At 43.2% G+C, this 14,766-nt stretch overlaps 1 protein-coding gene across 2 annotated transcripts in view; it reads right to left on the bottom strand.

Annotated features, from left to right (window-relative positions):
* LOC106567580 (glutamate receptor 4) overlaps nt 1-14,766 on the bottom strand; it is a 179,368-nt gene that overhangs the window by 32,592 nt on the left and 132,010 nt on the right. For both annotated transcript variants that reach the window (XM_014137067.3, XM_014137066.3), the window contains exon 10: nt 12,224-12,430. In XM_014137067.3, the coding sequence (XP_013992542.1) occupies nt 12,224-12,430 (207 nt within the window). The remainder of the gene's footprint in view (nt 1-12,223; nt 12,431-14,766) is intronic.

Raw genomic sequence — 14,766 nt, 5'->3', positions numbered from 1 at the left:
CAAAGGTTTCTAGTTAGAAACCACATGCAGCGCTGGTAGCCAACTAGCAAGCTAAGAGACCATAAAGCTAGCTAACTCCGAACGATGGGGACCGACGGAGAGCTAGAAAATCAGGAATAGAAGTGGTTAAAACTACACTGTAAAAAAAATCTAGTTGTTTCAACTAAATATTATTAAGTAACTGGTTCCTTTCTTTTGTTTACTCAACTTTTCAATCAAAGTTTTACCAGAATGTAACATTTTTTGTTGGCCCAAACTTAGCTCCAACATGAGAAAACATAGGCAAAAATTCAGACCACGTAAATGGTGTTATTTAAACAGAGTAATATGCCCCACAAACACTAGACAACTATACAGAAAAACATAAAATTGCTTAAGTAAGTAAATCAAATCAATGATGAGAGAATAGTCAGAATAAGTTATCATTGATACAGGCATGGTGGCATAGCAGGAAGATTGGAATGTGGTTGAAGAGGTTGTGAGTTCAAATCCCAGGTAAGGACAAGTTGAATAATAATGACAGTATACAGTGCATTCGGAAAGTATTCAGACCCCTTGACTTTTCCCACATTTTGTTATGTTACAGCCTTATTCTAAGATGGATTAAATAAAACATGTTCCTCATCAATTTACACACAATACCCCGTAATGACAAAGCGAAAACAGGTTTTTAGAAATCTTTGCAAATGTATAAAAAACAAAATACAGAAATACCTTATTTACATAAGTATTCAGACCCTTTGCTATGAGACTCGAAATTGAGCTCAGGTGCATCCTGTTTCCATTGATCATCCTTGAGATGTTTCTACAACTTGATTGGAGTCCACCTGTGGTAAATTCAATTGATTGGACATGATTTGGAAATGTACACACCTGTCTATATAAGGTTGACAGTGACAGTGAATATCAGAGCAAAAATCAAACCATGAGGTCGAAGGAATTGTCCGTAGAGCTCCGAGACAGAATTGTGGTCGAGGCACAGATCTGGGGAAGGGTACCAAAACAATTCTGCAGCATTGAAGGACCCCAAGAACACAGTGGCCTCCATCTATCTTAAATGGAAGAAGTTTGGAACCACCAAGACTCTTAAAGAGAGCTGGCTGCCCGGCCAAACTGAGCAATCAGGGGAGAAGGGCCTTGGTCAGGGAGGTGGCCAAGAACCCGATGGTCACTCTGACAGAGCTCCAGAGTTCCTCTGTGGAGATGGGAAAACCTTTCAGAAGGACAACCATCTCTGCAGCACTCCACCAATCAGGCCTTTATGGTAGAGTGGCCAGACGAAAGCCACTTCTCATTAAAAGGCACGTCAGCCCGCTTGGAGTTTGCCAAAAGGCACCTGAAGGACTCTCAGACCATTTATTTATTTTACTTATTTTTATTTAACTAGGCAAGTGAGTTAAGAACAAATTCTTATTTACAATGACAGCCTACCAAAAGGCAAAAGGCCTCCTGCGTGGACAGGGGATGGGATTAAAAATAAAAATAAATTAAATAAAAATATAGTACAAAACACACATCACGACAAGAGAGACAACACTACATAAAGAGAGACCTAAGACAACAACATAGCATGGTAGGAACACAACATGACAACAACATGAGAAACAAGATTCTCTGGTCTGATGAAACCATGATTTAACTCTTTGGCCCAAATGCCAAGCATGACGTCTGGAGGAAACCTGGCACCATCCCTATGGTGAAGCATGGTGGTGGCAGCATCATGATGTGGGGATGTTTTTCAGTGGCAGGGACTGGGAGACTAGTCAGGATCGAGGAAAAGATGAACGGAGCAAAGTACAGAGTTCCTTGATTAAAACCTGCTCCAGATCGCTCAGCACCTCAGACTGGGGCGAAGGTTCACCTTCCAACAGGACAACGACCCTAACCACACAGCCAAGACCACGCAGGAGTGGCTTTGGGACAAGTCTGTGAATGTCCTTGGGTGGTCCACCCAGAGCCTGGACTTGAACCTGGAGAGACCTGAAAATAGCTGTGCAGCGATGCTCCCCATCCAACCTGACAGAGTTTGAGAGGATCTGGAGAGAAGAATGGGAGAAACTTCCCAAATACAGGTGTGCCGAGCTTGTAGCGTCATACCCAGGAAGACTCAATGCTGTAATCGCTGCCAAAGGTGCTTCAACAAAGTACTGAGTAAAGGATCTGAATACTTATGTAGATGTAATATATCTGTTTTTTTCTATTTGTAATACATTTGCAAAAATGTCTAAAAACCTGTTTTTGCTTTGTCATTATGGGGTGTTGTGTGTAGATTGATGAGGGAAAAAATGACTTTCATCCATTTTAGAATAAGGCTGTAGCGTAAAAAAAATCTGGAAAAAGTCAAGGGGTCTGAATACTTTCTGAATGCACTGTAACTGAACATTTACAATGTAATTATGTATGTCAACGTGTATCAAATATGTACATAGAAAACGTTATATGTTAAAAGCGCTGTGAGTGGGTGTGTAACTAGTTCCAGAGCCTTTTTTAGGTAAAATGCCCCAAATAATAATTTCTAGTTGAACATATGAGACAAGTTGAGCAAACACATCATTTTAAGTTGACAGAATTTTTGCTTACGTTTTCTCCTGCTGGAGCTAAGATTGGGCCAACTAAAAATGTTATGTTCAGGTAACACTTTGACCGAAAAGTTGAATAAACAAAAAAAGGCTGTGGAACTAGTTACTTAATAATAATTAGTTGAAATTAATTAGTGGATGTGAGCTTCGACTGAAAGCCATTGGGGTGTACGGAAGAGTGGGGTAACATGAGTGAACTTGGGAAGGTTGAATACCAGACAGTCTGCGGCGTTCTGGATAAGTTGCAGGGGTTTGATGGCACAAGCGAGGAGCCCAGCCAACAGAGTTGCAGTAGTTCAGACGGGATATGACGAGTAGGACCTGAGGCCGGTTCCTGTGTGAGGAAAAGTTGTACTCTACAGATGTTGTAGAGCATGAACCTGCAGGAGTGAGCCACTGCTTTGATGTTTGCAGAGAACAACAGGGTGTTGCCCAGGGTCACACCAAGGTTTTTTGCACTCTGGGAGGGGGACACCGTGGAGTTTCCGACCATGATGGAGAGGTCTTGGAGCAGGCAGCCCTTCCTGGGATAAAGAGCAGCTCTGTCTTGTCGAATTTGAGCTTGAAGGGGTGGGCCAACATCCAACCTGAAATATCTGCCAGGCATGTAGAGATGTGTGTCGCCACCTGGGTGTCAGAAGGGGTGAATGAGAAAAGTATTTGAGTATCATCCACATAGCAATGATAGAAGAGATCATGAGAGGATATGATGGTGCCAAGTGACTTGGTTTATAGAGAGGACAGGGCCTAGAACCGAGCCCTGGATGACACCAGTAGTGAGAGCATGTGGTGCAGACACATATCCTCTCCACACCACCTGGTAGGAGCGACTTGCCAGGTAGGATGCAATCCAGCAGTGTGCAGAGCCTAAGACGGCCAGTCCTAAGAGAGGTGGAGAGGAGGATCTGATGATTCACGGTGTCGAAGGCAGCGGATAGATCTAGGAGGATGAGAACAGCGGAGTCAGCTTTGGCAGAGCGGAGAGCCTCTGTGATACAGAGGAGAGCAGTCTCAGTTGAGTGACCTGTCTTGAAGCCTGACTGGTTAGGTTCAAGAAAATCGTTCTGAGAAAGATAACAAGAGAGTTGGTCAGCTACAGTTCGTCAGAGCCAAAGAAGACAGGAGCTTATGTATCAAGCGTTTCAGAGCTGGAGTGCTGATCTAGGATCAGGTTCCTTCTGTCTGTGTAATCTTATTCATTGTGATCTAAAAGGCAAAATGTACCCGAAATCAGCACTCCTATATTGAGAACTGTTTTCCTAGTGGACCCCGTCTATCATTAACACATTTGGCTATCCTTCTATCTGTCACAATCACTAAGCATGCCAATCACACGCTGAACAACAACAATCACTAAGCATGCCAATCACACGCTGAACAACAACAACAATCACTAAGCATGCCAATCACACGCTGAACAACAACAACAATCACTAAGCATGCCAATCACACGCTGAACAACAACAACAATCACTAAGCATGCCAATCACACGCTGAACAACAACAACAATCACTAAGCATGCCAATCACACGCTGAACAACAACAACAATCACTAAGCATGCCAATCACACGCTGAACAACAACAACAATCACTAAGCATGCCAATCACACGCTGAACAACAACAACAATCACTAAGCATGCCAATCACACGCTGAACAACAACAACAATCACTAAGCATGCCAATCACACGCTGAACAACAACAATCACTAAGCATGCCAATCACACGCTGAACAACAACAACAATCACTAAGCATGCCAATCACACGCTGAACAACAACAACAATCACTAAGCATGCCAATCACACGCTGAACAACAACAATCACTAAGCATGCCAATCACACGCTGAACAACAACAATCACTAAGCATGCCAATCACACGCTGAACAACAACAATCACTAAGCATGCCAATCACACGCTGAACAACAACAATCACTAAGCATGCCAATCACACGCTGAACAACAACAATCACTAAGCATGCCAATCACACGCTGAACAACAACAACAATCACGCGTCTTTTCTCCCCATCCAGTTTTTTTTATTCATTTAATTTCGCTACTTTTTCTGATTTAAAGACATCCTACAATGATCAAGTTTGGAATAGAAAAAGACACTCTAATCCTAGTGGCTTAATTCAAAAGGCTGCAGATCGGGAGGAGAAGGGGATGAAATAACTCAGTTGGAGAAAAATGCTAACTACAAAAGAAATGGAACATTCTGTGAGAGCGAATATTGCTTATTTGTGGCAAATCCACAAACCAGATTATTGTTAGTGATTTAGCAACACTTCTGACCTTGCCTGTCTGGGTGTCGGCTGTCGGGAATAATCCACAAAAAATAAATGAAGGTTTTATATATTACAACAAGCCGACACATTGCATGGAGGGAACGAGAGAGAAAGAAAAAAGAGATACAATTTCCTTTGTCTTCAGCATAAATGTACTAAAATAACAAGTCGGCTTGCATTGAGGATGCATTAAAATACATGACAGGGCTGAAATGGGGGGAGACCTTTTGCGGTGACACAGGCTTTGAAAGAGACTGTCCGAAGTTGAATGGTCACCAGGCAAGGTCTTAGAGACAGTAAAGTGCTGACGGGCTAAGCTCTGGGCTCATAGCTTCCCTCTGCACCGTAAGAGCTCTGCAAGCTCCTTAAGCCTTTACGTGTGCGCACACACACACACGCACACACACAAACACACACAGCACTCAACTCTGTCACCATGAAGTGCTTTGAGAGGCTGGTCAATGACCATATCACCACCACCATATCACCTATACCCAATACAATTTGCATACTAATACACTGCACACTGCCTTATCCCACCTGGACAAGAGGAATACGTATGTGAAATGCTGTTCATCGACTACAGCTCTGCTTCCAAACACCATAGTGCCCTCCAAGTATGTCATTATGCTCAGGGCCCTGGATCTGAACCCCTCCCTGTTCAATTGTGTCCTAGACTTCCTGACGGGCTGACCCCAGGTGGTGAGGCTAGGCAACAACACCTCCTCCACACTGATCTTTAACACGGGGGTGTGTACTCAGCCCCCTCCAGTACTCCCTGTTAATCCATGACCGCGTGGCTACTCATGACTCTTACTCAATCATCAAGTTTGCTGAGGACATGACAGTGGTATCAGGAAAATAACCTCTCCCTCAATGTAAAAAAAAAAGGAGCTGATCGTGAACTATAGGAGACAGAGGAGGGAGCATGCCCCCATCTACATCAATGGAGCCGGAGTGGAGAGGGTCAAAAGCTTCAAGTTCCTTGGCGTGCACATCATTGAGAACCTGAAATGGTCCCACCACACCGACACCGTTGTGAAGAAGGCGCAACAGCGCCTCTACAACCTCAGGCGGCTGAATAAATTCAGCACGGCCCCTAAGACCCTCACGAAATTCTACAGATGCACCATTGAGAGCATTCTCTCAGGCTACATCCCCGCCTGGTATGGCAACTGCACCGCCATCAGCTGAATGGCTCTTGCGGTCAGCCCATCCAGGATATTTACAGCACATTTGCAACACACGCACATACTGTATATATTAACTCGCAAACATGATGATGGCCCATGTTGACTTCAATGCTTCCCACAGTTGTGTCAAGTTGGCTGGATGTCCTTTGGGTGGTGGACCATTCTTAATAAACACAGGAAACTGTTGAGCGTTGCAGCGTTGCAGTTCTTGACACACTCAAACCGGTGCGTCTGGCACCTACTACCATACTTCGTTCAAAGGCACTTACATCTTTTGTCCTACCCATTCACCCTCGGAATGGCACACATGCACAATCCCTGTAGTAATTGTCTCAAGATTTAAAACTCCTTCTTTAACCTGTCTCCTCCCCTTCATCTATACTGATTGAAGTGGATTTAACAGGTGACTTCCATAAGGGATCATAGCTTTCACCTGGATTCACCTGGTCAGTCTGTCATGGAAATGTTTTGTACATTCACAACACATTAAACATGGGACCGTTTCTTTTATACTGTTTTTCACACTGTGTATTCATCTACTGTGTTCTTCACATAGCTCATTCTAATATATCTGATGTGCATATCATTCTTAGTTTACCTTTTTGGTGTATGTACACAGATTGAATTTGGGTTACTGATACAGGGTTATTTTGGTTGTTAACTGGATTCGTTCTGACATTCATGATTTCTTGGTTCTAGTGTTTTATTATTATTTGTGTACTTGTTCGACATTTTTGGACAAGCATTTCGCTGCACCTGCTATAAAATCTTCTAAACTGTGTACGCGACCAATAGACGTTTGATTTTGACACACACACACACCCTGTACATTAACCCTGTTATCTCTCAGAAACACACAGGAGTTAGCTCAGCATCAGTAAGATCCCTTAACTCCTTTTAGCAGACACAATTTAACCCTCTCACGTCTTACAATTAACACATCACACACAAAACACTCTTTAACCCCTACACTTCTATCACACTTGACACACTACACTGGTCCCAGCTCTAGCCCCGAGCACCAGCAACTTGTAAGATATATATATACTGCTAAAAAAAATAAAGGGAACACTAAAATAACACATCCTAGATCTGATTGAATGAAATAATCTTATTAAATATTTTTTTCTTTACATAGTTTAATGTGCTGACAACAAAATCACACAAAAATAATCAATGGAAATCCAATTTATCAACCCATGGAGGTCTGGATTTGGAGTCACACTCAAAATTAAAGTGGAAAACCACACTACAGGCTGATCCAACTTTGATGTAATGTCCTTAAAACAAGTCAAAATGAGGCTCAGTAGTGTGTGTGGCCTCCACGTGCCTGTATGACCTCCCTACAATGCCTGGGCATGCTCCTGATGAGGTGGCAGATGGTCTCCTGAGGGATCTCCTCCCAGACCTGGACTAAAGCATCCGCCAACTCCTGAACAGTCTGTGGTGCAACGTGGCGTTGGTGGATGGAGCGAGACATGATGTCCCAGATGTGCTCAATTGGATTCAGGTCTGGGGAACGGGCGGGCCAGTCCATAGCATCAATGCCTTCCTCTTGCAGGAACTGCTGACACACTCCAGTCACATGAGGTCTAGCATTGTTTGCATTAGGAGGAACCCAGGGCCAACCGCACCAGCATATGGTCTCACAAGGGGTCTGAGGATCTCATCTCGGTACCTAATGGCAGTCAGGCTACCTCTGGCGAGCACATGGAGGGCTGTGCGGCACCCCAAAGAAATGCCACCCCACACCATGACAGACCCACCACCAAACCGGTCATGCTGGAGGATGTTGCAGGCAGCAGAACGTTCTCCACGGCGTCTCCAGACTCTGTCACGTCTGTCACGTGCTCAGTGTGAACCTGCTTCATCTGTGAAGAGCACAGGGCGCCAGTGGCGAATCTGCCAATCTTGGTGTTCTATGGCAAATGCCAAACGTCCTGCACGGTGTTGGGCTGTAAGCACAACCCCCACCTGTGGACGTCGGGCCCTCATACCACCCTCATGGAATCTGTTTCTTACCGTTTGAGCAGACACATGCACATTTGTGGCCTGCTGGAGGTCATTTTGCAGGGCTCTGGCAGTGCTCCTCCTGCTCCTCCTTGCACAAAGGCGGAGGTAGCGGTCCTGCTGCTGGGTTGTTGCCCTCCTACGGCCTCCTCCATGTCTCCTGATGTACTGGCCTGTCTCCTGGTAGCGCCTCCATGCTCTGGACACTACGCTGACAGACACAGCAAACCTTCTTACCACAGCTCGCATTGATGTGCCATCCTGGATGAGCTGCACTACCTGAGCCACTTGTGTGGGTTGTAGACTCCGTCTCATGCTACCACTAGAGTGAAAGCACCGCCAGCATTCAAAAGTGACCAAAACATCAGCCAGGAAGCATAAGAACTGAGAAGTGGTCTGTGGTCACCACCTGCCGAACCACTGCTTTATTGGGGGTGTCTTGCTAATTGCCTATAATTTCCACCTGTTGTCTATTCCATTTGCACAACAGCATGTGAAATTTATTGTCAATCAGTGTTGCTTCCTAAGTGGACAGTTTGATTTCACAGAAGTGTGACTGACTTCGAGTTACATTGTGTTGTTTAAGTGTTCCCTTTATTTTATTGAGCAGTGTATAAGAACTAGGATTGCTCAATTCCGGTAACTTTCACAGAATTCCCAGGTTTTTTCAGAAGTCCCGGTTGCAAGATTTTCAGAAATCAAGAGGGAATCCAACCAGGATTTTGTGATTTTTGGAAAAGTTTACCAGACTTTTTCCACCCTAATAGGCATCCCCCATGCCAAGTTTTAGTTTGGTCAAGATCTACAGTACCAGTCAAAAGCTTGGACACACCTACTCATTCAAGGGTTTTTCTTTATTTTTACTATTTTCTACATTGTAGAATAATAGTGAAGACATCAAAACTATGAAATAACACATATGGAATCATGTAGTAACATAAAAAATGTTAAACAAATCAAAGTATATTTTATATTTGAGATTCTTCAAAGTAGACACTCTTTGCCTTGATGACAGCTTTGCACACTCTTGGCATTCTCTCAACCAGCTTCATGAGGTAGTCACCTGGAATACATTTAAATTAACAGGTGTGACTTGTTAAAAGTTAATTTGTTGAATTTATTTCCTTCTTAACCTCTATGGGCTAGGTGGGACACTTGCATCCCACCTACTCAACAGCCAGTGTAATCCCGTGGCGCGATATTCAAATACCTCAAAAATGCAAAAACTTCAATTTTTCAAACATATGACTATTTTACACCATTTTAAAGACAAGACTCTCGTTAATCTAACCACACTGTCCGATTTCAAAAAGGCTTTACAACGAAAGCAAAACATTAGATTATGTCAGCAGAGTACCCAGACAGAAATAATCAGACACCCATTTTTCAAGCTAGCATATAATGTCACATAAACCCAAACCACAGCTAAATGCAGCACTAACCTTTGATGATCTTCATCAGATGACAACCCTAGGACATTATGTTTTACAATACATGCATGTTTTGTTCAATCAAGTACATATTTATATCAAAAACCAGCTTTTTACATTAGCATGTGACTAGCATTCCCACCGAACACTGCTGGTGAATTTACTAAATTACTCACGATAAACGTTCACAAAAAACATAACAATTATTTTAAGAATTATAGATACAGAACTCCTCTATGCACTCGATATGTCCGATTTTAAAATAGCTTTTCGGTGAAAGCACATTTTGCAATATTCTCAGTAGATAGCCCGGCATCACAGGGCTAGCTATTTAGACACCCAGCAAGTTTAGCACTCACCAAAGTCAGATTTACTATAAGAAAAATGTTATTACCTTTGCTGTTCTTCGCCAGAATGCACTCCCAGGACTTCTACTTGAATAACAAATGTTGGTTTGGTCCCAAATAATCCATTGTTATATCCAAATAGCTGCGTTTTGTTCGTGCGTTCAAGACACTATCCGAAAGGGTAAATAAGGGTGACGAGCATGGCGCATTTCGTGACAATTTTTTTTCTAAATATTCCATTACCGTACTTCGAAGCATGTCAACCGCTGTTTAAAATCAATTTTTATGCCATTTTTCTCGTAAAAAAGCGATAATATTCCGACCGGGAATCTGCGTTTAGGTAAAAAGAGGAAAGAAAATAAAGCACGGGGTCGACTCGTGCACGCGCCTAAGCCCATTGTCCTCTGATCGGCCACTTGCCAAACGCAATAATGTGTTTCAGCCAGAGGCTGCCTCGATATCATTCAGCTTTTTCCCGGGCTCTGAGAGCCTATGGGAGCCGTAGGAAGTGTCACGTTACAGCAAAGATCCTCAGTCTTCAATAAAAAGAGCCAAGATGAACAACAACTTGTCAGACAGGCCACTTCCTGTAAGGAATCTTCTCAGGTTTTTGCCTGCCATTTGAGTTCTGTTATACTCACAGACACCATTCAAACAGTTTTAGAAACTTTAGGGTGTTTTCTATCCAAAGCCAATAATTATATGCATATTCTAGTTACTGGGCAGGAGTAGTAACCAGATTAAATCGGGTACGTTTTTTATCCGGCCGTGTCAATACTGCCCCCTAGCCCTAACAGGTTAATGCGTTTGAGCCAATCAGTTGTGTTGTGACAAGGTAGGGGTAGTATACAGAAGATAGCCCTATTTGGTAAAAGTCCAAGTCCATATTATGGAAAGAACAGCTCAAATAAGCAAAGAGAAATGACAGTCCATCATTACTTTAAGACATGAAGGTCAGCCAATCCGGACAATTTCAAGAGCTTTGACAGTTTCTTCAAGTGCAGTCGCAAAAACCATTAAAGCGCTATGATGAAACTGGCTCCCATGAGGACCGCCACAGGAAATGAAGCCCCAGAGTTACCTCTGCTGCAGAGGATAAGTTCATTATAGCTACTACCTCAGAAATTGCAGCCCAAATAAATGTTTCACAGAGTTCAAGTAACAGACACATCTCAACATCAACTGTTCAGAGGAGACAGCATGAATCAGGCCTTCATGGTCAAATTACTGCAAAGAAACTACTAAAGGACTCCAAAAAGAAGAAGAGACTTACTTGGGCCAAGAAACAAGAGCAATGGACATTAGACCGGTGAAAATTTGTCCTTTGGTCTGAAGAGTCCAAATTTGAGATTTTCAGTTCCAACTGCTGTGTCTTTGTGAGACACAGAGTAGGTGAACAGATGATCTCCGCATGTGTGGTTCCCATCGTGAAGCATGGAGGAGGAGGTGTGATGGTGCTTTGCTGGTGACACTGATTTATTTAGAATTCAAGGCACACTTAACCAGCATGGCTACCACAGCATTCTGCAGTGATATGCCATCCCATCTGGTTTGCACTTAGTGGGACTATCATTTGTTTTTCAACAGGACAATGACCCAACACACCTTCAGGCTGTGTAAGGGCTATTTGACCATGAATGAGAGTGATGGAGTGCTGCATCAGATGACCTGGCCTCCACAATCACCCGAACTCAACCCAATTGAGATGGTTTGGGATGAGTTAGACCGCAGAGTGAATGAAAAGCAGCCAACAAGTGATCAGAATATGTGGGAGCTCATTCAAGGCTGTTGGAAAAGTATTCCAGGTGAAGCTGGTTGAGAGAATGCCAAGAGTGTGCAAAGCTGTCATCAAGGCAAAGGGTGGCTACTTTGAAGAATCTCAAATATAAAGTATATTTTATTTGTTTAACATTTTTTTGGTTACTACATGATTCCATATTTGTTATTTCATAGTTTTGATGTCTTCACTATTATTCTACAATGTAGAACATATCAAAAATAAAGAAAAACCCTGGAATGAGCAGGTGTGTCAAAACCTTTGACTGGTACTGTAGCTTCTGAAGTAGTCCGGGTAACTTAAACAGATTTTAAGCCCAATGTTTTCTGACAAATCCTGCATGTTTAAGGTAACTGATTCTGTTTCTTTCAGATAACTAAATAGATGTACAAATGGATGTCAAGTGAGAGTGAAACCCAACAAACAAAAAAGTGTCTCAACAAAATCAAGGTGCGCACGCAAGCACACACACACACACACACACACACACACACACACACACACACACACACACACACCACACACACACACACACACACACACACACACACACACACACACACACACACACACCCCAGTCCCCTGTCCCTCTTACCCCGTACACCAGCTCCCCGACCATTCCATTCCAAATCTTAGTCTCCGGGTCCCGGGCACCGTACTTTCCGTCAGGAACGATAGCGATCTTATACTTGATGCCGATGTGTTTGGCTATCTCCGAGGCCAGGTCCACGCAGTAGCCTTCATACTGGTCGTTGCCCTCGTACAACTCCCAGTTCTTCTTCAACATGACATAGGGACCCTCCTACAAAGTGACACAGGGACCACAGGGTCAAACTGGCAAACAGGTCAGCCACTCACAGACAGTCACTTACCAGGCAAGCATAACTGGTTAAAATCAGGTCATAATGAGTGACGTTATAATGACGTCAATTCAACCAGTTTAAAAAAATTGGTTGAATTGACATATTGATATTCCATTTTTTTTGTGAAACTGGTTGAATTTATGTCATTATAACGTCACTCATTATGACATCATTTCAACCAGTTTTGCCTGCTGGATTATCTTTGTTCTTTCACTCAAAAACAGACATATAGCAGACAAATGTGCACAAACACATACATAGATATGGAAGATAAAACAGCCATTCAACACTACACTGGCTATTATTTAAAATGGTACTGTGTGTGTAATACAAGTTTCAAGTTTGTATTAATTGTATGTACGGGATACGTATGGAATACAACGTCCAACAAAATCGTTCTCAACAAGGCAACAACAACAACAAATAATAAAAGATAAGAACACGAATATCAAGTAAATGGCGCAGTAGAATAGAATAAACATTTTAGCATAGGTATAATACAGGAGGCACAATGTACAGTTGTGGCCAAAAGTTTTGAGAATGACACAGATATTAATTTTCACAAAGTCTGCTGCCTCAGTTTGTATGATGGCAATATTATGAAGAGTGATCAGATTAATTGCAATTAATTGCAAAGTCTCTCTTTGTCATGCAAGTTAACAGAATCCCCCAAAAATATTTCCACTGCATTTTAGCCCTGCCACAAAAGGACCAGCTGACATCATGTCAGTGATTCTCTCGTTGACACAGGTGTGAGTGTTGACGAGGACAAGGCTGGAGATCACTCTGTCATGCTGATTAAGATCGAATAACAGACTGGAAGCTTCAAAAGGAGGGTGGTGCTTGGAGTCATTGTTCTTCCTCTGTCAAGCATGGTTACCTGCAAGGAAACACGTGCCGTCATCATTGCTTTGCACAAAAAGGGCTTCACAGGCAAGGATATTGCTGCCAGTAAGATTGCACCTAAATCAACCATTTATCGGATCATCAAGAACTTCAAATGGACGGGTTCAATTGTTGTGAAGGCTTCAGGGCGCCCAAGAAAGTCCAGCAAGCGCCAGGACCGTCTCCTAAAGTTGATTCAGCTGCGGGATCGGGGCACCACCAGTACAGAGCTTGCTCAGGAATGGCAGCAGGCAGGTGTGAGTGCATCTGCATGCACAGTGAGGTGAAGACTTTTGGAGGATGGCCTGGTGTCAAGAAGGGCAGCAAAGAAGCCACTTCTCTCCAGGGAAAACATCAGGGACAGACTGATATTCTGCAAAAGGTACAGGGATTGGACTGCTGAAAAGGCATTTTCTCTGATGAATCCCCTTTCCGATTGTTTGGGTCATCCGGAAAAAAGCTTGTCCGGAGAAGACAAGGTGAGCGCTACCATCAGTCCTGTGTCATGGGGTTGCTTCTCAGCCAAGGGAGTGGGCTCAGTCACAATTTTGCCTAAGAACACAGCCATGAATAAAGAATGGTACCAACACATTCTCCGAGAGAAACTTCTCCCAACCATCCAGGAACAGTTTGGTGACGAACAATGCCTTTTCCAGCATGATGAAGCACCTTGCCATAAGGCAAAAGTGATAGCTAAGTGGCTCGGGGAACAAAACATTGATATTTTGGGTCCATGGCCAGGAAACTCCCCAGACCTTAATCCCATTGAGAACTTGTGCTCAATCCTCAAGAGACGGGTGGACAAACAAAAACCCACAAGTTCTGACAAACTCCAAGCATTGTTTATGCAAGACTGGGCTGCCATCAGTCTGGATGTGGCCCAAAAGTTAATTGACAGCATGCCAGGGTGGATTGCAGAGGTCTTGAAAAAGAAGGGTCAACACTGCAAATATTGATTCTTTGCATCAACTTCATGTAATTGTCAATAAAAACCTTTGGCACTTATGAAATGCTTATAATTATACTTCAGTACTCCATAGTAACATCTGACAACAATATCTAAAGACACTGAAGCAGCAAACTTAGTGGAAATTAATATTTGTGTCATTCTCAAAACTTTTGGCCACGACTGTATAGTCTAATATTTACACGTGTATTTGGGAAGGGGAGATGGGGGGCAGTGTTAAACTGAGCCGTATAATAAGAGTCTGGTAGCAGCAGTTGTGATGTGCGTGTAGCATGAATGCATGCGTGTGTGTGTGTGTGTGTGTGTGTGTGTGTGTGTGTGTGTGTGTGTGTGTGTGTGTGTGTGTGTGTGTGTGTGTGTGTGTGTGTGTGTGTGTGTGTGTGTGTGTGTGTGTGTGTGTCTGTTTGGGTGTGTGCTAAGGTA

This window comes from Salmo salar, chromosome 13 (assembly GCF_965601325.2).
Source record: "Salmo salar chromosome 13, fSalSal1, whole genome shotgun sequence".
NCBI lineage: Eukaryota > Metazoa > Chordata > Actinopteri > Salmoniformes > Salmonidae > Salmo > Salmo salar.
This window is presented reverse-complemented; position numbering and strand designations above follow the sequence as displayed.